General features: G+C 42.5%; 2 protein-coding genes across 3 annotated transcripts; one reads left to right on the forward strand and one right to left on the reverse strand.

The window, feature by feature from the left end:
- Window positions 1-10,657: 10,657 nt before the first annotated feature.
- sgcb (sarcoglycan, beta (dystrophin-associated glycoprotein)) lies at window positions 10,658-18,306 on the reverse strand. Of its 2 annotated transcripts, none has more exons than XM_058073879.1 (6): window positions 18,167-18,306; window positions 15,044-15,253; window positions 14,596-14,781; window positions 14,333-14,524; window positions 14,111-14,242; window positions 10,658-12,850 (listed from the first exon to the last, which is right to left on the reverse strand). In XM_058073879.1, the coding sequence occupies exons 2-6, from the start codon at window positions 15,221-15,223 to the stop codon at window positions 12,650-12,652; spliced, it is 891 nt and encodes a 296-aa protein (XP_057929862.1). In that variant the 5' UTR covers window positions 15,224-15,253; window positions 18,167-18,306; the 3' UTR covers window positions 10,658-12,649. The 2 variants fall into 2 exon arrangements, with proteins under 2 accessions (XP_057929862.1, XP_057929861.1); XM_058073878.1 differs by lacking the exon at window positions 18,167-18,306 and adding an exon at window positions 16,757-16,952.
- On the forward strand, window positions 18,290-24,086 carry spata18 (spermatogenesis associated 18). Its single transcript, XM_058073877.1, has 11 exons — window positions 18,290-18,822; window positions 19,348-19,453; window positions 19,580-19,698; window positions 19,818-19,936; window positions 20,972-21,067; window positions 21,139-21,255; window positions 21,322-21,838; window positions 21,921-22,096; window positions 22,266-22,392; window positions 22,468-22,539; window positions 23,140-24,086. The coding sequence occupies exons 1-11, from the start codon at window positions 18,736-18,738 to the stop codon at window positions 23,194-23,196; spliced, it is 1,593 nt and encodes a 530-aa protein (XP_057929860.1). The 5' UTR covers window positions 18,290-18,735; the 3' UTR covers window positions 23,197-24,086.
- The last annotated feature ends 618 nt before the right edge of the window (window positions 24,087-24,704 follow it).

A 24,704-nucleotide genomic window follows, 5' to 3' on the forward strand; every position in this document is an offset into this window, starting at 1 on the left:
GAAAATCGGGCATAACAAAAGATGACAAAAGAATCATGAAAAATAATTAAGGATGTACATTCAATCCAAGTCATTGTAACATGTCATTTAGCATTCTGGTAAACATATATTGGCTACAGAACCTACAATGGAACCTCAAATACATCAAAAGTGGTAGAATTTGGCAATTTTCTGAAAAATCAAGGCTCAAAACAAAAAAAATTTTTTGCTTTTTTTAACTTCAAATAAGCATGACTATTATTATAGAACCAGTAATTGAACATAGGAAAGGCGTCTCAGTACAATATGAGCAATATAATTAATATCAGTTATATTTATTTGACAATAAAATAGCTTATTGCCTTTTACTCAATAAAAACCATCCTGGGTCCCCATCCTTTTGGGTTGGAGCTTTTTGACTATACCTGGCTGATGTTTGAGGAGTAGAAACTTGTGTTTTCCTGTTTCTGGGCTGAGCTCCATCTTAACTCCATGGCCTCGTCTGGCGGTGGCGTCTCAGGAACAGGAGGCGGAATCTCCTGAGCTTGCTGTGTGTGGGTCCTGTATCGGGGGATGTCATAGGGAAAATCCGTGACCTTCCTCATGCTTGTTGAGCTAGAAGATCGTAGTAGTTGTGACTCATGCTGGAAGCTTGTCGGTGTATCACTTGGAGGGTCCACACTTTGTTCTTCGCTGTCCCATGTTTGTCTCTCAGATGACATAACTTTGAGGGCGCTTAGTCCTCTCTTCCTGTTGTCGGGTGTGTTCTTCCCTATTGGATTGGTGCTGAGTGATGACATAGAACCACTGCTTGGCGTCATGTTTGTAGGCCGTAGTTCCTGCTGCTGGCCAGTAAAAGATCCAGTAAGGGTAGATGATGGCCTTACATCTGGGATCTTCCTCAGACCGCCAATGGAGAGATCAGACAGTGTGCTGCCCATACTGGTTGACTGTATCTCAGCTTGTAGGGCCTCTGTGGTGCTCCTGAAGGGTCTAAACTGTTTTTTGAGCACGTCCTGAAAGCTCGAACTGGGAACCGTCCTTGGGCCAAGAGATGGGTATTGATACCGTGTGCTGTAAGAAGACGTATGTTGTGTAGTCAATTCCGTGGTGGAGGAAGTATCACTTGGTCGAGATGAAGCTTTGATAATCAAGCGCCTGTACGGTATCGGTGAGCTGTTGACACGTGATACGATTGCCACGTCCTTTTCTTCCACCTTTCTTAGGGTTGACGGGTGATCTGTTGACTGTGGTGTCTTCATGGGAATCCCGCCCGATGCCTCTGGTCGTGTCTGTGAAGTTGTGCTGATATTCGCATGAGGGAAGATGCTGACTTCTGTTGGTAACGTGGTAGGAGATGTTGGAGTCAGTGATTTGTCTCTTCGTCTGGTATAATGTATTGACTCTGCTTCATTCTCACTGCTGGAAGATGAACACAGTTCTTCTCGACTAGAAGGAGCCTTCACGCCTACACTAGAATATATGCTTGACTTCCACTCAGTTTTGGGGGCGCTCCGGCCACTTCCTCTTTCCCTTTCTCCTGGGTTGTCGGTGTTGTCTTGACCTTTCATAATGTGTTTGGATTCCGTGCTAAGAGGTGATTCTGTGTGTTTGATTCCTCTGCTATCACTCCTAGACGAGGACGGGAAGTCAGGTGGATGTGATGAGAGCAGCGTGGATGATTCACGTGTGTGTGATGTAATTTCAAGGCGTTTTCTGAAGCGGGAAAATCCAAGGTGCATGTTGGCCCACCGTGACTGAAGCTCAGGGTTAATCTCTGGTGTCACGCTGGTGGGTTTATCTCCCACATCTTCTGTAACTGAATACTTTTCTAATTTGATCTTGGGATCTTTCTCGTTACTGTAGGGGAAGCTGACAACTGGGGATTTAATGGATCCCTTGGGCGTGTCTTTAGGTTCTCTGTTCTCGTCCTCACCATCACTTGTGGAAGAGTCTGAATGGCGAGCCTCCGATGAAATGTTGCAAGGACTAGGATGTGACTGTGGTAACGGTGCTCTAATATCCAAACGCCTGTTAATGCCCAAATTTCGCCAGGGTGTAGTCTTTGCCATTGTGGCGCTAGGAAGTTTCAGTGTGTCGTCTTGCTCATCTGAACTGCTTGGTGGGTTTCCTTCAAATGTCTGGTCGTGTCTGTCATCAGAGGGCCATGCCTGTATAAAGTCCAAGCGCTGCTTAATGCGAGGGCCTCTACCATTATCTATGGAGGGCCACTGTGCTCCTGTAGAAATGTCTCCAAAAGTCTCAACGTGGGCTGGTGGTTCCCCCTTGGTATCGTTGCTAGCAGTACAAATAGGAGGGGGCGATGAGGGTCTGATGTCTAGTCGCCTCTTGATGCGAGGATTACGTTTAACATCAAGATCAAGTGCAAGCCATCTTCCACCGTGATCTTGGCTTGTAGTGTGAACCTTCACTGACTTTTTTTCATCCTCACTGTTGCTACTAGATGATGAATCTGAAGCAGGTGATGGCGATTTGATGTCAAGACGCCTCTTTATTCTTAAAGAATCCTCAATTTCAACTGTGGGCCAAAGTCCTTGAGGTTCATAATTTAGTGTCGGTGGTCCTTTAATGAGGTGCCGAGTCACATTTGTGGTTCCTAGCTGCCGTTTTGTGATGGGACTAGTTTCATGTTCACTGTCGCTGCTGGATGGTGAATCAGAAATTGATGCTGGAGCTTTGACATCTAAACTCCTCTTGATTCGGAAAGATTCCTCAAGATCAATTGTGGGCCAAAGTCCTTGTGATTCATAACTTGGTTTTGGTGGCTCTTTAATGGGGTACCTCGTTATATTTGTGGCCCCGTGCGCCTGTTTTGTGATGTGGTTTGTAATTTCATGGTCGCTGCTGGACGATGAGTCTGAAGTTGGTGACGGCCTTTTGAAGCCTAAACGCTTCTTAATTCGGTAAGAATCTTCAAGATCAAGTGTGGGCCAAGGTCCTTGTGGGCCATGACTCGGTGTTGGTGATATTTTAACGGGGTACCTATTTACATTTTTGACCTCTGAATCTGAAGTTGATGATGGCACTTTGAAATCTAAACGTCTTTTTATCCGAAAAGAATCCCCAAGATCAAATGAGGGCCAAGATCCTTCAGGTTTATGACTTGGTGTTGGGGATCCTTTAATGGGATGGCGAGCTACATATGTGGTCTTTTGTTTTGTGATGCGATTAGTAGTTTCATCTTCACTGCTGCTGTTGGACAATGACTCTGAAGCTGATGATGGTCTTTTGAAGCCTAAACGCTTCTTAATTCGGTAAGAATCTTCAAGATCAAGTGTGGGCCAAAGTCCTTGTGGGTCATAACCTGGTGTTGGTGACCCTTTAACGGGATATCTAGTTACATTTGTCACCCTCTGTTTTTGCGTTATCGCATGAGTTGTTTCATGTTCACTGTCGCTGCTGGATGAGGAATTTGAAGCAGGTGATGGTGCTTTGATGTCAAGACGCCTCTTGATTCGGAAGGAATCCTCAAGTTCAAGTGTGGGCCAAAGTCCTTGTGGTTTATTACTTGGTGTTGGTGTTGGTCCTTTAATGGATTGACTGGTTCCATTTGTGGTCTTTTGCTCCTGTTTTGTGGTGCGATTAGTTGTTTCATGTTCACAGTCACTGCTGGAGGAATCTGAAGTTGGGGATGAAGCTTTGACATCTAAACGTCTCTTGATTCGGAAAGAGTCCTCAAGCTCAAGTGAGGGCCAAGATCCTTGGGGTTTATGACTTGGTGTTGGGGGTACTTTAATGGAATGTAGAGCTACATTTGTGGCCCTTTGCTCCTGTTTTGTGATGGTATTCATAATTTTGTCTTCACTATCAAATGAATCGAATGTTGGTGATGGTCTTTTAAAGTCTAAACGCCTCTTAATTTGGGAAAACCTTTTAAGATCAAGCATGGGCCAAAGTCCTTGTTCTTCATAATGTGGTGTTTGTGGTCCTTTAATAGGATAGTTAGTTATATTTGTGACCGCTTGCACTTGTTTTACCACTTGATTAGTTGTTTCATGTTCACTGTCACTGCTGGACGATGAATCTGAAGTTGGTGACGGTGCTTTGAGATCGAAACGTCTCTTGACTGTGAAAGAATCCATAAGATCAAGTGTGGGCCAAATCCCTTGTGCTTTATAACTTGGTGTTGGTGGCCCTTTATCGGGATGCTTCGTCACATTGGTGACCCACTGTTTTTGTTTTACCACATGAGTTGTTTCATGTTCATTGTCGCTGCTGGATGATGAATATGAAGCAGGTGATGCTGCTTTGATGTCAAGACGCTTCTTGATTCGGAAAGAGTCCTCAAGTTCAAGTGCGGGCCAAAGTCCTTGTGATTGATAACTTTGTGTTGGTGATGCTTTCATGGTGTTCCTAGCTATATTTGTAGTCTTTTGCTCCTGTTTCGTGACATGAGTAGTTGTTTCATGGTCACTGTCACTGCTAGATGATGACTCTGAAGTTATTGGCGGAGCTTTGACATCTAAACTCCTCTTAATTCGGAATGAATCCTGAAGATCAAGTGTGGGCCAAGGTCCTTGTGGACCATGATGAGATGTTGGTGGTATTTTAACGGGGTACCTATTTACATTTCTGGCCCCTGAGTCTGAAGTTGGTGATGGCACTTTGAAATCTAAACGTCTTTTTATCTGGAAAGAATCCTCAAGATCAAGTGAGGGCCAAGATCCTTGAGGTTTATGACTTGGTGTTGGGGATCCTTTAATGGGATGGCGAGCTACATTTGTGGCTCTTTGCTCCTGTTTTGTGATGGTATTGGTAGTTACATGTTCACTGTCTCTGCTGGAAAATGAATCTGAAGTTGATGATGGCCTTTTGAACTCCAAACGCCTCTTAATTTGGTAAGAATCTTCAAGATCAAGTGTGGGCCAAAGTCCTTGTGGGTCATAACTTGGTGTTAGTGGCCCTTTAACGGGGTACTTCGCCACATTGGTGACCTCTTGCTCTTGCTTTATCACATGATTAGTTTCATGTTCACTGTCACTGCTGGACGATGAATCTGAAGCAGGTGTTGGCATTTTGAATTCTAAATGCCTCTTAATTTTGAAAGAACCTTCAAGATCAACAGAAAGCCAAAGTCTTTGTGGTTCATGACTTGGTATTGATGATACTTTAACTGGGTTCACAGCTACATTTGTGACCTTTTGCTCCTGTTTCGTTATATGGTTTGTAGTTTCATCCTCACTATCACTGCTGGACAATGAATCTGAAGTTGACGATGGCACTTTGAAATCTAAATGCCTCTTAGTCCTGAAAGAATCTTCAAGATCAACTGAGGGCCATCGTCTTTGTGGTTTATGGCTTGTTGGTGATATGGGGTTTCTAGCTTCTTTTGTGGCCCGTTGCTCCTGTTTCGTGATGCAAATCAAAGTTTCATTTTCGCGAGAATCTGAAGTTGATGATAGCACTTTGAAATCCAAACACCTCTTGATTTGAAAAGATTCCTCAAGATCAATTGTGGGCCAAAGTCCTTGTGATTCATAACTTGGTTTTGGTGGCTCTTTAATGGGGTACCTCATTATATTTGTGCCCCCCTGCGCCTGTTTTGTGATGTGATTTGTAATTTCATGCTCGCTGCTGGACGATGAGTCTGAAGTTGGTGACGGCACTGTGAAATCTAGATGCCTTTTTATTCTCAAAGAATCCCCAAGATTAAGCGAGGGCCAAGGACCTTGTGTCTTACTGTCACCGGAACCAGGAAGCATTGATGTTATATCTAGATGCCTCTTGATGTGTGGAATTTTCTGAAAGTCGATGGAAGGCCAACGTATTTCTGTCTCTGGGGGGACTTCTTGAAATGACACTTTGTGTGGTAGCTCTGTGAGGTGTACTGATTCGTCCTCAGCGTCGCTACCAGATGATAAGTCTGAGGTTAGTGATGGGGTTTTAAAACCCAAGTGTTCAAGATCAAGCACCGGCCAACTTTCTTCAGTGGGATGCCTTACAGCGGTACCGTCCCCTTTGTGTGAGACTTTTATGTCCTTGGTCTCATCCTGGCTGTCACTGCTAGAACTCAAAGGTGGGATTCTTGACATGCCTACCAACTCTGACCTGGACGTCTTCCTGAGATTTTCCTTTTGACCATCACCTACAGGTGCCTTGATATCCAAACACCTCTTTACACGCATTGTGCTTTTAAGATTGATTGCAGGCCACCACAATTCTGGGTCTAGTCTTGTGCTATCTTCACTGTCACTGCTTGAGGGTGAATTACTTCTTCTAATATCTACACGCTTATTGGTGCGTGGAATCTGCTTCACATCGATGGTAGGCCAGTGTGTTTCTGAGTCGTTCCTCATAGGTGCCTGTTGTCTTTTTACATGTGTTACATCAAAGTCACCATCTTCACTAGAGAATGACTTTTTTGATGGTGACTTAACATCCACAACTATAGTGGGCTTCTTTGTGGTCTGTTTCTCATCACTCTCACCGTTGGAAGAGGATCGATGAGCAGGATAAGCACCGGAATCCTCATCAGTGTCACTGGACTGAGGAGAAGAGTACTTTGGTCTCGGTGGTGTCAGTCTGTCATCACCATGATCAGACCTTCGAGTGTCAGCGGCCTTTGCGTCTCTGTGGCTTCTTCCTAGTTCCTGCTCTTCTTCTGAGTCTGGGTTGACGGTGTAATGTGAAGGTTCATTGTCACTGACATATGAGCTGGAGCTGGAGGAGTCCTCTCTCTTTAGTCTTTGTTGTTTGGGATAATTAATAGAGCCAATGCGACTGCTGGTTCTGGGAGATGTGCTGCGGACAGAATCGCTGAAATCAAACTGTTCTTCACTGTCCTGCCACAGCTCAGGATTTGCTACTTGGCTGCCAATATTTGTTCGCGGTTCAGAGTAAAATCCATTGATTTCATTCATACCATTGATTGAAAGTGGAGGTGCGTCTTTTGACTTGCAGGAATAGGCTCTCTGTTGAACTGTGTCGTCTTCCTGCTGAGAAGACTTAACATGGACCTTGTGTGATACATTGTCAGAATGTGAGGAACCAGAACTGCATGATGAACCTCTCCTCCTCTTCTCCAGTTCACTGCCACTTGGAAAGTGCACAACCTCCAGGTTGTGGCCTGAGGGCTCTCTCATATCCTCTGAGCCACTCCTGTCAGAATGATCTTCTGAATCGTCCTCTCTGTGCTTCTCAACAATCACTGTCTCACATTCGATGACCTCACCGTTTGTTATTCTTTCCTGTCCACTGCTGGCGACAGTGTCATAATATTTCACATTATTGCTGTCCTCCTTGAAGTCCACTGTGCTAAATGTGACTCTCCTTTCCCTATGAGTTCGTACCTCCTCCTGGTCCTCGCTTTCCGAGTAGGCCTCGTTGTCGTATTGTCTCGCAGATGAGACAGAGTCGGATGCTGAGGAGCTTTTCTTTGTGGTGACCCTTCTCCAGAGAACATCGATACAGGGTCTTGCGAGTACTCCAAGGATGAAGGCGACCAGAAACGTGATGAAGACTGACAGGCAGACCGCTAACGTCAGGTCAGACTGTGTGGCACTCTGATTTCTTTTTTCAGCTGACCTCCTTGCTGGTTCTTGTGGGATCATTTGTTTGCTGCTTCCAGATACACTTCGAGGATTTCTGTTCTGTCTGATTTGGAGGTTAAAGACTGACACAACCTCATGTTCCTTAGACAAACACATGTAAAGACCCGTGTCTTGCACTGTAACGTCACTAATGAGGAGTGTACACTGAGGTGTGTTCACAGCCGGACCACTGGGTGTCCACCATAATGCATCTACAACGAAAGAGCAAGACCCATGAATTGTTTGACTGTGCGGAGGATTCTTTCAGCGTTTTACCTTCTCTCCCGCAAGACAGCAGAACCTCCGAGCCTTCATCCACCATCATGTCTTGGTGGAGCTGTGGTTCAGTTTCAGGCCTCCAGCAGTTCAGATCATTGTCTTCCAGCTGTAGCAAGTCTTTGCCAGCGAGGATGGATGGGGAAGTGCAAACCAAACTCCGGGAATGAAGGTCTCTGCTCCTGTCGTAGGCCATCCATCTTCTTATACTGCGCATGCTGCAGTCACAGCGCCATGTGTTGCCGACCATGCTAACATCAGCACCGATGTTGCGCAGAGAGAGGTAGAGCGAAGGATGGAGGCTGGTCATTTTGTTGAAACTCACATCGAGGACCTGGCAAGAAGACAAAAAAACGAAAACTCATCTTCCTATTATTGAGCTTGAATGAGATGTCACGCAAGATGGTAGCTCAGGTAAAATATGTTTCTCCAGCAGCTGCGTTTTGGATATAGTTTTGGATATTGTTTTACTGCTCGTTTAGAGGACTCACTGAAAAGACTGAAAAGGATTATTCTCTCTAAATCTGGCTTTATAATCTGGTGATTAGGTTTTACAGAAAGAGTCTTAGGGTAACTAATAACACTTCCTTTGGTCCACAAAAGTTAATAATTTCAGTTTTGTCTGAGTTTAGCTGGAGAAAGTTGCTGAATGTTGTCTGCAGAGATGTGGCTGAGTGGGAACTGACACACTACACTTCATAGCGATGTTGTGCAGTAAGTTCATGAATGTGTTGGTGCGTTTATTTTGAAATGAAAGGTGCTGTGTAAATTACCCCAAACCACTGTAAAATTGCATTTTAATGAGCTGCACAAAAGCAGACATAACCAATGTGGGCACTGATATGTGCGTGTAGAGTAAATGTTGAATGCCACAATCTTTGTAAGACCTTTGTACGCAGAACAAGCCCCATTGTGTGTTTTGTTCAGAAAGTGTAACTGAAACAGGGCTTATATCGGCCAAACCACCATACAATAACAATTTGAGTTTATTTACCTTGAGCTGCTTTAAATGCTGGATGGCATGCGCCTGTAGGCTGCTGATGAGGTTGTGTTGAAGGTGCAACTCCCTCAGGCGACGCTGGTTACGGAGCTCATCAGGTCCAATACTTGAGATGCGGTTGAAGGACAGATTCAGGACCTCCAAGGCCTCAAGCGCATGCAACCCTGGCATGACAGAAAGGTATACAAAGTACATAAAGTACTATAAAAGCTGAATTGAAAGCAGAGTGCTGCCATTAGCTAAAGGAGTGGAACAAAATGCTAACGATAAGCAGCTAAAGTTAAAATAGTGTTAGTTAGAAGCCCAAGAAAAAACAATAACAAATGTAAATCATACTGATTTATTACAAAAAAGATTGCAAACCTCTGAACCTGCAAAGCTTGTAAAGTGGATTTACGCAGCAGGTGGAACTGGGGGGGGGGGGGTCATTAAAGGTGCATCATGGTGGCTGTAAAAAGTCATTATCAGATAAAATACACCCGCTTTGATGACTCACTGTAAAACTATTTGAAATGAGAGGATTAAAAACGCATCCTAATATGTCAGGGTATACGCTTTTTTTCATTCCACTTGTGGTTGTAGTTGGCATACTGAGAAGTGGCAATGAAAATATTCAAAACAGCAACAATATGATGCTATAGCCACAATAATAAACATTATTAAATGAGTGCCTTTATGATGATGAGTTAGGTTTCATTATGATTATTCAGACAGAATACATAACTAATACATCTGTCCCATTTTTGATGTGGAACTGATTCAAGGTAGGTAAAATAGGATACTTTTAGATGTTTTTTGTCTTATACCACTGTTATTAATTAGGCTTGGTGGAGGTTTGTGTTGAACATGGGTGGGCAAAGTACTGCTTGTGGTCCACATATGATCTGGCCCGTCCAATATAGAATATACCGCTACTAAATACAGCTTTTCTCAATTAAAAAAAAAATCGTGCTTTGCCCACCCCTATGGTAAGATGTTGTATTAGTCCTCACTGGTGTACCTAATAGTGTCATTGACCTTGTTGCTCGTGACTCACCCTGTGGGAGTTGCCGTAGCAGATTCCTCTCCACAGATAGCAGCTGCAGGTTGGGGGCCCACGCGACACACCCGTGACCTCTGACATGACGGTGCCTCAGGGTGCAGAGGGACAGGTGCACGATGGTGTTGTTGCCAAGCCACACACTTTGGAGATGGCGATGTGGCCGGGGTAATGTGGCCCCTTCCAGGAGGTTGTGAGAGAAGTCCAGCTCTGCGACATAGTCCTGGATGTGCTGTGGCGACATCAGAGAGAGGCTGGAGAAGGAGCAGTTCAACACGGAGGGCTGCGGGCAGGAACAGGAGCCCGGACAGGAGGGTTGAGGTGAGTAGCAATGGAGGCCAGAGGAGGCGAGGAGTATCAGTGCCAAGAGTGGCTTGTGTATCCCAGCCATCACTTCTTATCCTGGGAATGTCAGCACATCACAAGCAAAGTATACAGCACAACCACTTCCAATAATTCCACTCATCCAAAACACTGACCTGTTACCACTTCCAAACACTTCACATCGGCGCTCCTTCAACTCGATTTGACGGCCAAAGTCTGAAGTGTGTTGTGCTGCGTCCAGCTCAACACGCCCTAAGACGCCATTCAATCATTTACATGCAGTGTTAATGTCTTACTGTCTTTCTTTTTATGCAGCACGAGATAAGTGCGTTTCTGAGGGCTCGCCCCTTACCGTGCATTCTACTAGACAATAAAGCACCACTGTGAGGCAATGCGCTCCTTCATTATTTTTTTTAAACGATTTTAAATGTACAAGTGCAAGCGTGTGACCTTTAACCAAAACAAATGACAGTTACAGCAGCATTCCAACATGGTTTTCTTTATTCAAACAAAAACAGTCAAATGTTTCATCAGAGTGTTCCGTTACACATTAATCATCAAACCACTCAATAATGCTAAATAATGATTAGGGTTGGCCCTCGATTCTTGAGCATCGATGGGAGCCATGACGAACATTTCAATATTCCCCGGGCTCATTCAAATCTTTTGATTTCGATTCCTCATTTCAATGCTAATTTCACCGACTGGAAAAAAAAGTAATGAACACCAATAAAGAAGCCGGCGAGCACCACCAAAGAAATTTGGCATAACTTCATAAAAAAGCTGTCAGCTCAGTGCAACATTTGCAACACAATGCTACCATGCAAAGGAGGGTGCATGATTAACCTGATTAATGTTGACACATTCATGGTGTAGAAATAACACAGTACCTCATCTTTGATGTGCTACGTTGGACTTCCACTAAGCAATCTGACTAAGGGAAGTCGAACAATAAATTATATATGTCTTATACCAATGTAACCAGGGTTTCAGGATGCTCGCTGATGTAAAGGTTTGGTGTAAAGAAAGGATGAGGGAGGTACGGCTATGCTAGGTAAGTTTATTATTGGTACGTCTGTTAGCAATAGTCACCGGACCTTCTCCCACATAACACACTTCCGATCATCAAAATAAGTATTTTGGGCTATTTGTGTTAATAAAAACTGCTTCCTTCCATCAATATCAAGGCAAATAAAGTAATCTACTTTTCAAAAGTGAGCAGTGAAAGTGGTTTGATAAATCTATACTGGTTGAAAATAGCCCTGTGAGAAATTCATAGTGAAGTTGATCAAATTCATATCATTAAACAATACATGGAGAAGTTCAAACATTTCATCCCCCCAAAAATTCTGGTTCATTCCATCATTTAAACCATCCAAACTTTTATGACCCTCAGAAACGTTAGGAACCGGGATCTAAATGAGGAATCGTAATCAGAATCATTCAAAATCAAACAATGCCCAACCCTAATTACATCAAAGGGGACCAATTATATTTTTGCCCTTTTCTGACCTATGAATGTTATAATGTTGTATTCGTGTTAAACGATGCCAAAGCATCAAGATACTGAGGTTTGAACATTTGGAAGTGAGCCTTGAAAGAAGTTTTGGATTTTGGTCCACAACTCAATACAAAGCGCCAAAAACTAACATAATAGGTCCCCTTTAAAGAAAAATTTGAGAATCTTTTTTCCTATCAAAAACGTTTTTTTAAATAAATAATTATGAGGGTTGGAGGGTTCGATTAGATCGTGCCAATTGTTCTCACAATTTTTACAACTAGTACCACCATTTTTGCTTACTTGTACTTATCAACAGTGTTCAGCACCAAGTATGTGGCTTATGGCATACAAGGTCTTTCTAACAGTGATACTTTTGAAAAATTGTATTGAATTTAAATTCAGTTTGTTGCGTAGTTCTTTAAATAAAAAATCTAATTATATTGTGCAAATACAAATTTCTACATATGTAATAATTTTTAATTTAATTAATGATACTGTACAATACAGATTTATGCAACTATTTCATATGTCTCTAGCATTATTTTACTTTTATCCCCCAAAAATCCACAATGTTTTTGAGTACCAGTTTGACAACTCATATACATCTGTGTCATAAATCTTCCTCTGTGAATCATTAGCCACTCGTACGTACTGCACTGTACATTATTGACAGTCCAACAAGTGCAGAAAAAAAACATAACATGTGGAAGCAAGTAGTGCACATACTGTATCATTCTAATCACTCCACACTGGTCAGTAAACGCATCACACACAGCTGCCAAATAAAGTGTACAGTGTAACCCTCCAGATCGGCTTGGATATGAATAATACTAATACTGGACGGTAAAATGAAACACTGGAGTGGTGTTTGATTTGCTATTTCAGCACACAACCAACATAAGCAATATTCTATACGTGCCATGAAAGATGTATCAAAATATGCTTTTTTTTCTTTTTTTTTTAGATTCCAGTCCTGTGTCCTAGTGGGCGTTTCTACACGGGTTGTCGGACGTCTGGCAGCCCATGTTGGGATACTTCACCTGGACGCGGAACAGCGTCCCATCGGCACACATGCACAGTTTGTACCTCTCGGTGGCGCCGTCAAAATACACGTCTCCTTCTGAGTTGGGGATGCGTGTGGCGTTGAACATGACCGATCCGTTGAGGACAATGCTGTTCTCCTGCAAGAGATGAAGGAACAATGCAAGGTGAAGGATTTTATACCATTTCACTACTGAGGCCACGCCACACCAGCAGATGGCACTGCTTTTCATCTTTATTACAGAAAACAAATCAAAAAATTCTTAAAACAAACAAAAAAAATTTTAATGGTCTGTTTTAATGGTGTTTTCCGGTCAAAGTTGCCTGGCAAAAAGTGGCCATGGAAATAATTAGACCAAAAAATTCATTTCATGCAATTGTTTCCTAATGAATGAATGAATGAATGAGGCATGTCGATGTTGTTTAATAACAGTGGAACCTCAAGATGAATCCCGTTTTGATGCAAATTTCTGTGAAGAAGTGCCTCTGCAATTGCAAAAACGTGATGTTGATGTTAGCTTGACTGGCATCCAGTTTTTTGGTGAAAAAAATGAACTATGTCAACAGGGGGTGTTGAGAGGAACATGTGACGTTTTTTTTTAAATCATTCCCATAGCCTGGTGGTTGGGGACCCCTACGTTACAGCATGCTTGGAGCTTTACATCCCTTACATCCCTACTTATTATAGATAAAAACTTCTATCTGCAATTAATTTTGATGAATTATGAGTTACTATGGAAAAAAATTGATTTAACTGATTAAATATTTTAATTGATTGACAGCCCTAAACTATATATGGTTGGATTTTTAAAAAGAATAATAATTAATGAAATAATGGATTCCATATTAAATATAATAATATTTATACAATAATAATAGTGAAATGCTGTTTATGCTTGTGGTTAAGGAGGATATAGTCACTGATGCAATTACAATTTGAAATATATTTTCTCAGTTAAGATGGTATGTGGCAAACAAAGCTCTTATTTTGAAGGCCAGAAGTGTGTTGTGAATGTGCCTTGACAGTTAAGACAGCTGGATGCAAGAATAAACGTGTTCCCCACCTGTGTTGCATGATAGCGGGCATTGTAATTACACAAACAAGTAAAAGACAACAAGGTGTAAACACACTTATACGGCCTAAGTTGCACGCACACTCTAGCATGCTCTGCTAAACTAAGCTATAACTAAGTTTCATTCACGCTCTGTATGAGGGGTGTTTCAATGTTTTTTTTTCCCCAACGTTTTCCCGGTGCAGACAGCGAGACTCAGCTGTTTCACAGTAAAAAAATAACCCAGATTTAAATTGATCTCTTATTGGCTGTCAAAAAAGGCCAAAGCCGATATGTCAAAAGCAGAATATTGACCTGGACAATTATTGTTCAAACACTAATACTTACAGCTCTGAGCTCTATGTCTCCACCCATCTTGAACTCGACAGTGCGCCCCATGATATTGACCCCTTCGTTGCCCCGAATGATAGCCTTGCCATCCCCTCTGATGTTGAGGTCTGACGCGGCATTGCTGGTTATCTGGGCAGAAAAGACACATTGCATGTTAGCTCTTCTCTGTCTCGTTAGATTGTACAAGTGAACCTAACGTAATGCCGAGAGAGCAATCACCCTTTCCGTGGACGCCTTCTTGACACTGAGAACTTTAACGCCTTTGGGCAGGTGGAACTCATGGTTGTCATAGTCGGTGCTGAAGAAGGTGGCCTGAGTACGAGGGTCTGTGAAGGATATTCCCACGTCGCTGACCACCGACGTCTTGTCCTTGTCCACGCTCAGCTTGGAGGTTCCTTGCTGGAACACCACCTGGAAGGACAAACGTGTTCACTGAAGTGCTGCGCATCCAACCTGAGTGTTTTCCATATGTGTGTCCTCACAGGGTTGTTGTTGCCGACAATAACAAGGTCCTGGTCCTTACGACCTCCTACGGTGCTCATGTGCAGAGGGTGGACAATGCCCATGTCTGCTTTCTGTTTGAAGCGTACAAGACCCGATTCATGAAACTCCATACTGTCGCAGCCATTTGGACCGATGCGGATCACTGTCCATATCACCAGTGTTATCTGAAGGAAGAGGACAATAACAGACATTATGAAGGTCCACTCCTCTGACCTACAAATCTCATTGTAGGAACAGGAAATAATGGAAATAGAAATAATCTGTTCCAGGGTCAAACTGCTGCCATCATCAAACCTTTATAAAAACTATATTGGCAATGTTTCAAGTCACATCATGTAAAAATGTGACGTTACTGAAAGAGTGGTCAAATTCAATGTGCAACTAGAAGATTGACAGCAAAAGAATCTAGCTAGTGGTCGTACGCACAATGAGGTTGATTAAAGCCAGGAGGAAGAGGAGGACGATGATGCACACGGCCATGTTGCCCTTCCGCCCTCGGAGACCAGTTTTGTGGAGCCGCTCTTCCTCGATGGGTACATAGCCTGCTCTGAAGTTACTGTTATGCTCCTTGTTGACGTTTCGTCTCTCGATGGCCTTTTCCCGCATGGATTTCTTCCCTGGCCCGTTGGAGCTCTCCTGGAATTGAATAAACATATGGGTCCAATTAGCTCTGCAACTAACAATTATTTTAATAGCTGATTAATCAGTTTATTATTTTTTGATTAAGGCCATACAGCTAGGAGACCGGAGTTTGATTCTACTCTCGGGCATCTCTGTGTGGAGCATGTTCTCCCTGTGCATGCATGGGTTTTCTCCGGGTACTCCGGTTTCCGCCCACATTCCAAAAACATGCTAGTTTAATTGGCGACTCCAAATTGTCAATAGGTATGAATGTGAGTGTGAATGGTTGTTTGTCTATATGTGCTCTGTGATTGGCTGGCGACCAGTCCAGGGTGTACCCCACCTCTCGCCCGAAGACAGCTGGGATAGGTTCCAGCACCTCCCGTGAACCTTGTGAGGATAAGCGGTAGAACATGAATGAATGATGAATCAGATGAAAAAAACATTTTGAATTTCCGCCTCTTTTGAACTGACAGAGCAAATAAGTGCACAAACACCATGTTAAATAACACAACATCAAAATGTTTCCTAAATGGCTTCAGTAAAACAATAAATGTACACAAAAATACAATCAAAATAATTTTCTTAGTTGATTTATCTGAAGCTTGTTGTTTCAATTAATGGTGGAATCAATTAGACCATAGATGGATCACATTAATATGAAACAAACACCTGCAGTTTGTGGTTGGGTTCGCAATATAGCAGAAAAGAAGTACAAATACCCATCACTGTTTTCCAAAATCAAAGGTGATATACGTGAATATCTTGTTTTGGCTCAAACACAAATATAGTAGGTCTGCTTTCATTGAACTATGGATATTTAAAAGTAGAGGCACTTGAGAGGCTGAAATCAGAGATATCAGACAAAAACGATTTATTGATTACCCAAATATTTGTTGTCAATGAATTGGGTAATTAACCATTGATTAAGTGATTATTTGTGGCAGCTCTTCTAATTCCTTCCGAAAGACAGCAAACACTTTGTGAGTTTAAAGTACATCAACAATGGGCGCATGCCCAGTGGGATACATTGTGTTTGACATTAAGTCACACACGCACGGGCCTTTTTATGTTTCAGTGTGTCTGTGCAACATCACTTCTATTTCCCACAATTCCCGTGTGTTGTACGTCAACGTATCATCGTTTTTTTAAGTATCTTGTGTTGGAATGTCCCGAGACCGCCTGTCTGTGGCCATCACTATAAATACACGGCTCCCGATTTAGCATCAAAATAAGACCCAATAAAACGCCACATTTACTCTTATCGTTACACTGGTCTGTTAAAAGGTACAGTTCGTACATAAAAATGCAACACAACCCTAGTAATAATAACAGGAACACCGTGTAGACCAGTATTTACGTTCTAACAACAGATAGGCGTGCCAAACAGCATTTAGTTGTATCTCGGCTGAACCCAAACGAGTAAATAGCCTCATAGAGAACACGACAGCAAACTCTGGAGTGTGTCAGAAAGGGAGAAAACGGCTATACATGTCATAAATACTGAAAATAGCGGACCTGCTCGGACGCCATGTTGACCCTCCCTCTCCTGTTGGCAGAGTGCGGTGGAGGAACGTACCACTTTTCATCAAGTCGTTGTGGTCAAACCACATCGCGTTGTAATGGGTGAACATTTCATGTGAATGCTGGCTTGTAGAAAGACAAACTAAAGTAAACGTCTAGAATCTATAATGTCGGCTGGAAGGTTTCAAATACTGTATGATCTCGCTTTCATAAGATGGCACGTTCCGCCTCGACCAGCCAATGGGGGAGGTTCCCAAAATAGAACGCCACATTTTCCATAGAATTTACAAGGAACTACAGTTTGTAACGCTTAAAACTGATATTAGTAAATATTTGGTGGCTCCAAGACGATGTATTAACACAATAAATAATGCGATTTTGCCAAAAGTAAGACAAAAAGATTTTAGAGTAAGCAAACAACCATTAAATTGAAACAGGCTGATCCGTCAGCTGATCAAAAGTTGACCAGATTTTTTAAAAAAGGTGGTGTAGATGGCTTCATGGAGGGTATCAACTGTCAGGAACTGATGTCCATTTTTGTAAACTTCCCTTGCCATCCATCCACAAATGTTCTCAGTTTTTTATCAGGGGAACACAGGGTGAGGATATTCCACTGGAAGAATTCACAAGAAGTCCAACTGTCAGGCATGCATTGTGACCTGCAGCATTGAGTTGCTGAAAAACAACTCCACATAAGCAGCTGCCGTTTGACACCCCTGCTCAACTTGAAGCTCCACTGCTCTGTAGTAAGGTTGGAAGCCATCAGGGGCATCAAGGTTATATTTTTTCTCATCAGTTTTGCGGCATTGAAGAAAATGAGACCTTTGAATACTTTTGTTATTAAAACCCTTCTCTCACAGACTATGTCTGATGGTTATTGGACAAGACTCGACACCAGTAACAACCTTCATTTGGGCCAAGGATTGTCCCCTGTCTTGACGGACATCCAATCTGATCCAGTGTAATTTTTCTTGTCTACCACTTCAATTTTTGTCCCATAACCCTCAGAATCTTCTAAGAAGTGACCACCTTACTGCATTCAACCCCAGCAGCAATGATGCACTGCAGGACGCCATGATTGTGCAGCAAGACAATCTGACCGCGAAACAGAATGTGTGACATTGTGAAAACCTGACAGAAAATTACATTGAATCCACATTTTTGGCCAAGATTTTGGCTTTTAAACAGCCTACATCACTTTAATGGTTGTTTGCAATAAATTGCTCATTCATAAAATATTATGTCTCACTTCCATTTCTTCTTTTTGCATTGTGCAAATCGATGTGGAACCTCATATGTAACATGAGCTGGGCTTAGACCATAAATAAAAGTAATAATGTGCAAAATGGTGAGAATGTGTATATGGGTGAGCTGTTTAGGAAAATCCATTTATAATTTACTTACCTCGGCAAATCGAGGAAATATGTCAGAATGACAACAACAATCATTTTTAGGTGGTTGGCAACTTCTGCAGTGGATGAGTGGTTTGGACAGTCCGACATAAGACCTAGGGACTCAAACAACGACGTGTCTGTGTCACTAACCCACAAAGATGAGGTCTTCCGTGTCATTTGACGGAATGACGGAATCACTTTACACCCCGGAAGGCGTTAGAACGAAACTGCACCGAGTGGGGGCGCCATGCTAATTCCAACGACACGCTAGGTTAGCTTAGCTACATTTAATTCCACTAAAGTCATGTCTAGATGTGATTTAAAACACATAAGAGGACCCACTGGTTCAGTTTGTTTAATCATGCTGCTGTGAAACAAAGACTAGCAGCGAGACGTCGACACACCTGTGTGGACACCTTTTATGTCCTTAACTTTGAACTCCATGGACCAAACGAACAACAGACGTCATTCATGTTGGTCTCCAAGCGGATTGTATGTAGGCGGGGACAAGGAGACAACTTTTTTTTTTTGTAGTTTCTTATTTTTTGGAAGATTTTCACTCGGTGGACACGCGCAAACATGTCGGAAGCGTTAAATTTTCTGATTAGCAACTCCTGTTTCAACGGGGTACTGGACAAGCTCCAGAAATGGCAACAAGAGTACCATGTAAGTGCATTCGTAATTGGAATTAAATGCAGTACGTGTTAAAAAAAACTTCAATTACTACCGTACATCCAATCAGTGTGTAAATATGAATAACGGGAAATTGACGTTATTATGACGTCAGCTAACACTTTGACTACTCGTGTTAAGTCGTCGTACTATCATTACTAATTCGCTTTATTCAGAAAATAAACAGCACATATTTTGCACTATTTTAATGCAAATTTACAATTTGAGTTTGGTTGCCATGGAAGTTTGTCGCGATGGCTACAGACGGACGTTTCCAAAGAGTTTTTACTCGTAAAGATGGCTTTCGGCTTGGTACTTCCTGCTTACTTTCCGTTCGTCCGAACACGGAAGCGATCCTTTTTTTAACCCGAAATTACAAGTACCACGCGCAGTATTTCACCCAATTTATTGTACTGTACACATTGCGAAATAATACAATTTTTCACATATAATTAGAAATACTCTTTGTAAATTATTACAGTTTTAACATTAACATTGGCGTGTTTTGTCGTTCCCTAGGTCATTTCCTGTGACGAGAACATGAACAGGTGCTGTGAGATGATAGAATTCACGGCCAAAATCCAAGGACAGCTCTTCACAATCCTTAATTCTATAGCTGCTGAAGGTAGCAATTCTTGCATGTGTGAAGCTGTTGTATATGTGAAGAAAATTATTTTCATTATTTTTTTGTTGTTGTTTTGTAAACCTGACCTAAGACCGACTGTAACTGAAAAATATCACATACACTCAGGCAAACACTCAGATGGAGTGTCTGCGATTAAAACACGCTTGCTGCCGTGCCTTGGAACCTGTTTCTCAACGTCAAGGCTGCCCATCGCCAGCAGTGATGCCAGTTTCAGTCTCACGCAGGTGACCTCATTCTTATAGATCACCTTCATACATCACTATGTGGCAACTAGAATGGCAAGGCCGGACCATCCTGTCCAGCAGCCATAATTGTTACTGTTTGATTGTGCATCCTCAATCAGGATTTGGCAGAAAAGGAGCGTAAGATCACGGAGCTGAACAGTTGCAACAAGAACGACATGCAGTGGATGGAGTCGCAGCTGTGCTCCACTCGGCTGCAGCTGGACTCGGTAAAAGCAGAGTGAGTCTTTGACGCAAAAGACGCACATTAAAGTCAATATACATTTGTTTTAGGAAATATGGTGGACAAGACTGTAGCCCCTTTCTAAAAAAGACGAAAATTTCACTTCCTTATTTTACCACAGCGGCAGTTTTATCACAACCCAGCACTGTGTGAACTGGCCTTTTTCAGAACAGATTCTTTTGGCTCTCACCCACTCTAATTTGTCAAACAAGCCTGCAACAATGAGGTTTAAACTAAAATGTTTCTACATATAAAAAGCAATGAATAAATGAATACTGTACACATTCATTCATTTTCTACCGCTTATCCTCACGAGGGTCGCGGGGGCCGCTGGAGTCTATCCCAGCTGTCTTCAGGCGAGAGGACTGGTGGCCAGCCAATCACAGGGCACATATAGACAAACAACCATTCACACTCACATTCATACCTATGGATAATTTGGAGTTGCCAATTAACCTAGCATGTTTTTGGAATGTGGGAGGAAACCGGAGTCCCCGGAGAAAAAACACATGCACGGGGATCCACAGAGATGGCTGAGGGTGGAATCGAACTTGGGTCTCCTAGTTGTGTGGCCTGCACGCTAACCACTCTTCCACAGTGCCCCTACTGTACACATGCAGATCAAAATAAATAGTGCATAAAATAGTCCCGGTTTATTCCACATGAGTTTGGTGATGGCTTGAGGATAAAGGGAGGTGGAACAGGTGGTGGGCGGGGTGGGATGTCTTTCAGGGGGGTGGTGACAATTAATTAGAGGCTAGGTAGGGTTGTGTGTTATTTTTTCCATGAGCCTTTATCATCCTTTGCAGGGCCTTTTTGTCTGTTGAAGAGCTGCTAACATTTAACATAAACTGTTGTACAAAAGTGTAAAAAGTAATAAACCACTGTCAACTAAGAATAAATAGGCTGATGTTTCATTAGAAATGACAATGGGCTAGTGTGAATGTGTGAACGCTTCTCAATTTAAAAAGAAGTGAACCTCAACAAAGCAGTCAATGCTAACCAACATCCTTGTCTTGTTTTACATGCCAGGCTAGATGACGCTCACAGAGACCTGGACAAGACAAAGAGCAAAACAGTGACCACCCTGCTGGCCACTGAGGATGAACTACGAACACTGAAAGACGAGTAAATGAACGACACACACATCGTCATATTTACCTTTTAGATGATTCATTCTATTCATCCATCTTTGTCAGTTTGAGGTCAGCACAGTTACAGATAGAGCTTTATAAGAAGAAGCTGGATTCCTACCATGATTACGATCGGCAGGTGTCCATGTTGAGGGATGAGGTGTCCTATCTAAGCGCTGATAGGTACCACATGATGACAACCTAAACCTACAATCTATACTACATGCAACAAGTTCTCATTTCTCCTAGGCTGGCGAGAAGCAGCTCTTTGAGTCCATTGGTGAGAAGTAGTACTCTTAGCGCATTGTCCGGCCTCAGGCGCTCCTCCAGCCCCATTAGGTCAGAGACGACCTCCCGGGCTCAGCTCACAAGTTCCTCCCGCCTGCTGCGTGTGGTGTCCCGCTTCAGTGACTTGTACGCTGTGGAGCGCAAGGAAGCGCAGTTACAGCTTCAACAGTACATCAGTGACTTGGAGACAGTCCAGAGGATGATCTTCATCGCCGTGGTGGTAAGACTCGCTGTTGGCGGAGGTGAACAAAAGCACAAGTCTGTGTGCCATGGTGGGGTTGCATGTTTTATGCGTTTTTTTCACGTTGTCATGTCCCAGGAGTCTTTCAAGACAGCTAAACTGGCTTACCGCCTCTTCAGGCTCCGTGCTCGAAAGACTTTGTCCGCATTTCACTTTGGGCCAGAGAGTCTAGAAGATACCATCTTGGACTACATAGTGAAAAATCAGGACCTTTATGACGTGCAGACCAGCGTAGATGTAGGAAGGCACAAAAACACATCATTCATTTAGCACATGGATGAAAAGTATGTGTGTGAGACTTTGTGTTTGGTGTGTACAGGATGTACTCAGCGCCATGAACCTGAATCCTCACATCGCCTCCATCCCCAAAGCCAACCTTGACATCATAAGCCCCTTGATTAGGGAGACATGTAAGGTGGCCTTCACCATGCAGACGCTGGACCCGCCCCTCTACTTAGAGTTCGCCAGTGATGGAGAACATTTCATTAGCAGCAAGTATGGCTTGAAAAAACTACCAAAAGATATACTCCTGATGTTTTAAGAGCTGTTGAAAAATTGCAAGGATTTACATTTAATGTAAAGGCTGTTCTGAGGGTCCTCCTAAACATATTAAAAATGTACCTCAAACTTCTTCTCCTCATACTCCCCTTCTTGGCCCTGACAGGTATCGTCGCAGTCACGACTCGGACCTCTCTTCTCATCGTGTCATGTACCACATCTGGCCGGCTCTGATGCAGGGCAACGCGGCGCGGACCAAAGGGGAAGCTGTGACCAGAGGAGCAGCTCTAGTAGTGAGCCTGCACTGACAGGAAGACGTCACAGTTGAGCTTTCACGACACATGGTTATATGTGTGTGTGCTTTACAGTGGAGTGGCCCCGGCAGCAGCTGTGGAGTCGGCAATGTGCGATCACGTTCTCTCAGTCCAACTCGCTCCTTTGTAAGTGGCCATCTTTCTTATATCCATGGCTTTTATACACACACTGTCCATTTAGACATAGACATAGACTTTCATAGACATAGACTCCCATGTAATAATAAATATTTATTAACGAACACAAATAAACATTTGATGTAAGTACACGTTTCTATGACACATGAATGTGCTTTATGAAGAACCCGCCTCACTTTGAGTAATCCTGGCCTAGTTGAGGTCCAAAGTCATATTCATACGTTGTCCTATTGTCTGAGCAAGCACCCAATGATTCTGAAGATGACTAAGGTCAAAGTTGGACGTCTTGACTTTTAACTGACGTCACTCAAAGGTTGAGGTCAAAGGTCAAATCTGTGCACATTCCTTGTCACCTTTGACATTCGAAATTTCAATCATCAAACAGTTTTCAGGGGTTATTGCTCTACTGTGTGGGAATCCTGTAGATTTTGAATGACATCTGCAACATGGCCATAGTAGCTGAGGTCAGAGGTGATTATTCCGCATCATAAAAATCGTCACCCATTGTGACACTTAGGAATAAGTGTCAAAAATGTCGACCCTTCCTATATACGTTACATTACTGACTTCCCCTTACCGTGTTTTCAGATATATAAGGATAGAAGAAGCTTGTCTCCAGATGCTCTGTCTGCCAGCTGCTTGTGACCATCATTATCAGGTGTACTCAAACCAGATTCAACTGGTGTGTTTACACCATCTGTGCTGTTACATCTGTGCTCCCAACAAGGTGTGTCTCTCCATGACTGGACAGCAGCACACTGATGGACCAGCACGCAGAGGTAACCAGCCATACGACTAATACAGTCCTCAGTTTAGGACTGTTAACATCAACTAAGGATGTTCAGCGATTGATAACTTGGTGTAATAATGATAATCATCCTCCAGTATCGCTTGATTAATTACCGTATTTTCTGGACTACAAGTCGCTCCAGAGTATAAGTGGCACAAGGCCAAAAATACATAATTAGGTAGAAAAAAACATAAGTTGCACTGGAGTTTAAGTCGCATTTTTGGTGGGTAATTTATTTTACAAACTACTTGACCAAAACAGACATTACATCCTCTTGGAAAGCAAGTTCTAACAATAAAAGAATAGAGAACAGGCTGAATAGGTTTAAGATATGCTAACACAATGGTTATTCAGCTGCACAAAAAATAAACATGAACATAAAAAGTGTCCAGTGTTTATGTAACATAACAGTTTTTTCATTTATAAGTCGCTCTGGAGTATAAGTCGCAGGAACAGCCAACCTATGAAAAAAAGTGCAACTTATAGTCCAGAAAATACGGTAATTGTTCTTAGTGGTTTTATTTTGTCTCTGTTGCAGATGTATATAAATAGCTTGTACTGTGTATGCTGGCTTTTCATTTGTTTTTTTCTTTCTTCATTAGAATTTTTGCAAAGTAACTTTAGTTTGTAAGTAACTCTTTGCAGCGGATGTACAGGTAACATTGGCTTGTATTCAAGTTAGAATATTTGCAGTGCTTTTGTCAATTGTTTTGTCGATTTTTGCAGTGTAGCAATAAAATATATTTTGTATGGTATAAAAAGTATTATTGTAGCAATAAAATATATTTTGCATGATATACAAAGTGGTGCTTCCATATTTTACAGCATATTTGAGTGTACAAAATGGAAAAATCACAATTACTCAAACACTTTAGCACTGCCTCAGAAAGTAGTTCAGATTGTCCAAAAAACTCGGTTCAAATCCCGCCACCTCAATAAATGAAGTGAATTGGCAGTCACATTTTCATCAGTCTACCCCAGGGCAGCTAATGGGAGGGGGGAATGAATAATGGGTTCTTACTGTAAACACCATGGGTGTTTAGAAAACACTTAAAAATAATAATACATAAAATACACACATTACTCTTGGTATCAATAGTGTTATTTAGATCGATCCCACATCACACCCCTGATGCCTTTGAGAATATTCCCATTCATGCTCGTATCCTCATGCATTATCTCCAGGCGTGCCTGCCCCCTTTCATTCCCCCTTGTCTAATTATTAGTTTGCTCCACCAACCATAATTGACATCCCGTGTCACTCATTTGCTCCGTGAAGCACAAAGTGTGACATGAGGGGATGCAAGGAGATTCGTGAGCAGGGGTGGACTTACCATTAGGCAGACACAGGCGATTGCCTGAT

This window comes from Doryrhamphus excisus, chromosome 5 (genome assembly GCF_030265055.1).
Source record: "Doryrhamphus excisus isolate RoL2022-K1 chromosome 5, RoL_Dexc_1.0, whole genome shotgun sequence".
Classification (NCBI taxonomy): domain Eukaryota; kingdom Metazoa; phylum Chordata; class Actinopteri; order Syngnathiformes; family Syngnathidae; genus Doryrhamphus; species Doryrhamphus excisus.

Excerpts from the sequence above, each read along its gene's own strand:
- sgcb (XM_058073878.1), bottom strand. Across the intron at positions 14,782-15,043 it reads TGGCTTTAATCAACCTCATT|ATAACACTGGTGATATGGAC; the intron begins GTGCGTACGACC and ends CTCTTCCTTCAG. Across the intron at positions 12,851-14,110 it reads GAGACATAGAGCTCAGAGCT|GAGAACAGCATTGTCCTCAA; the intron begins GTAAGTATTAGT and ends CATCTCTTGCAG.
- spata18 (XM_058073877.1), top strand. The coding sequence starts at position 18,736 with ATGTCGGAAGCGTTAAATTTTCTGATTAGCAACTCCTGTTTCAACGGG. Across the intron at positions 22,097-22,265 it reads GAACATTTCATTAGCAGCAA|GTATCGTCGCAGTCACGACT; the intron begins GTATGGCTTGAA and ends TGGCCCTGACAG. Across the intron at positions 22,393-22,467 it reads CCAGAGGAGCAGCTCTAGTA|TGGAGTGGCCCCGGCAGCAG; the intron begins GTGAGCCTGCAC and ends TGTGCTTTACAG.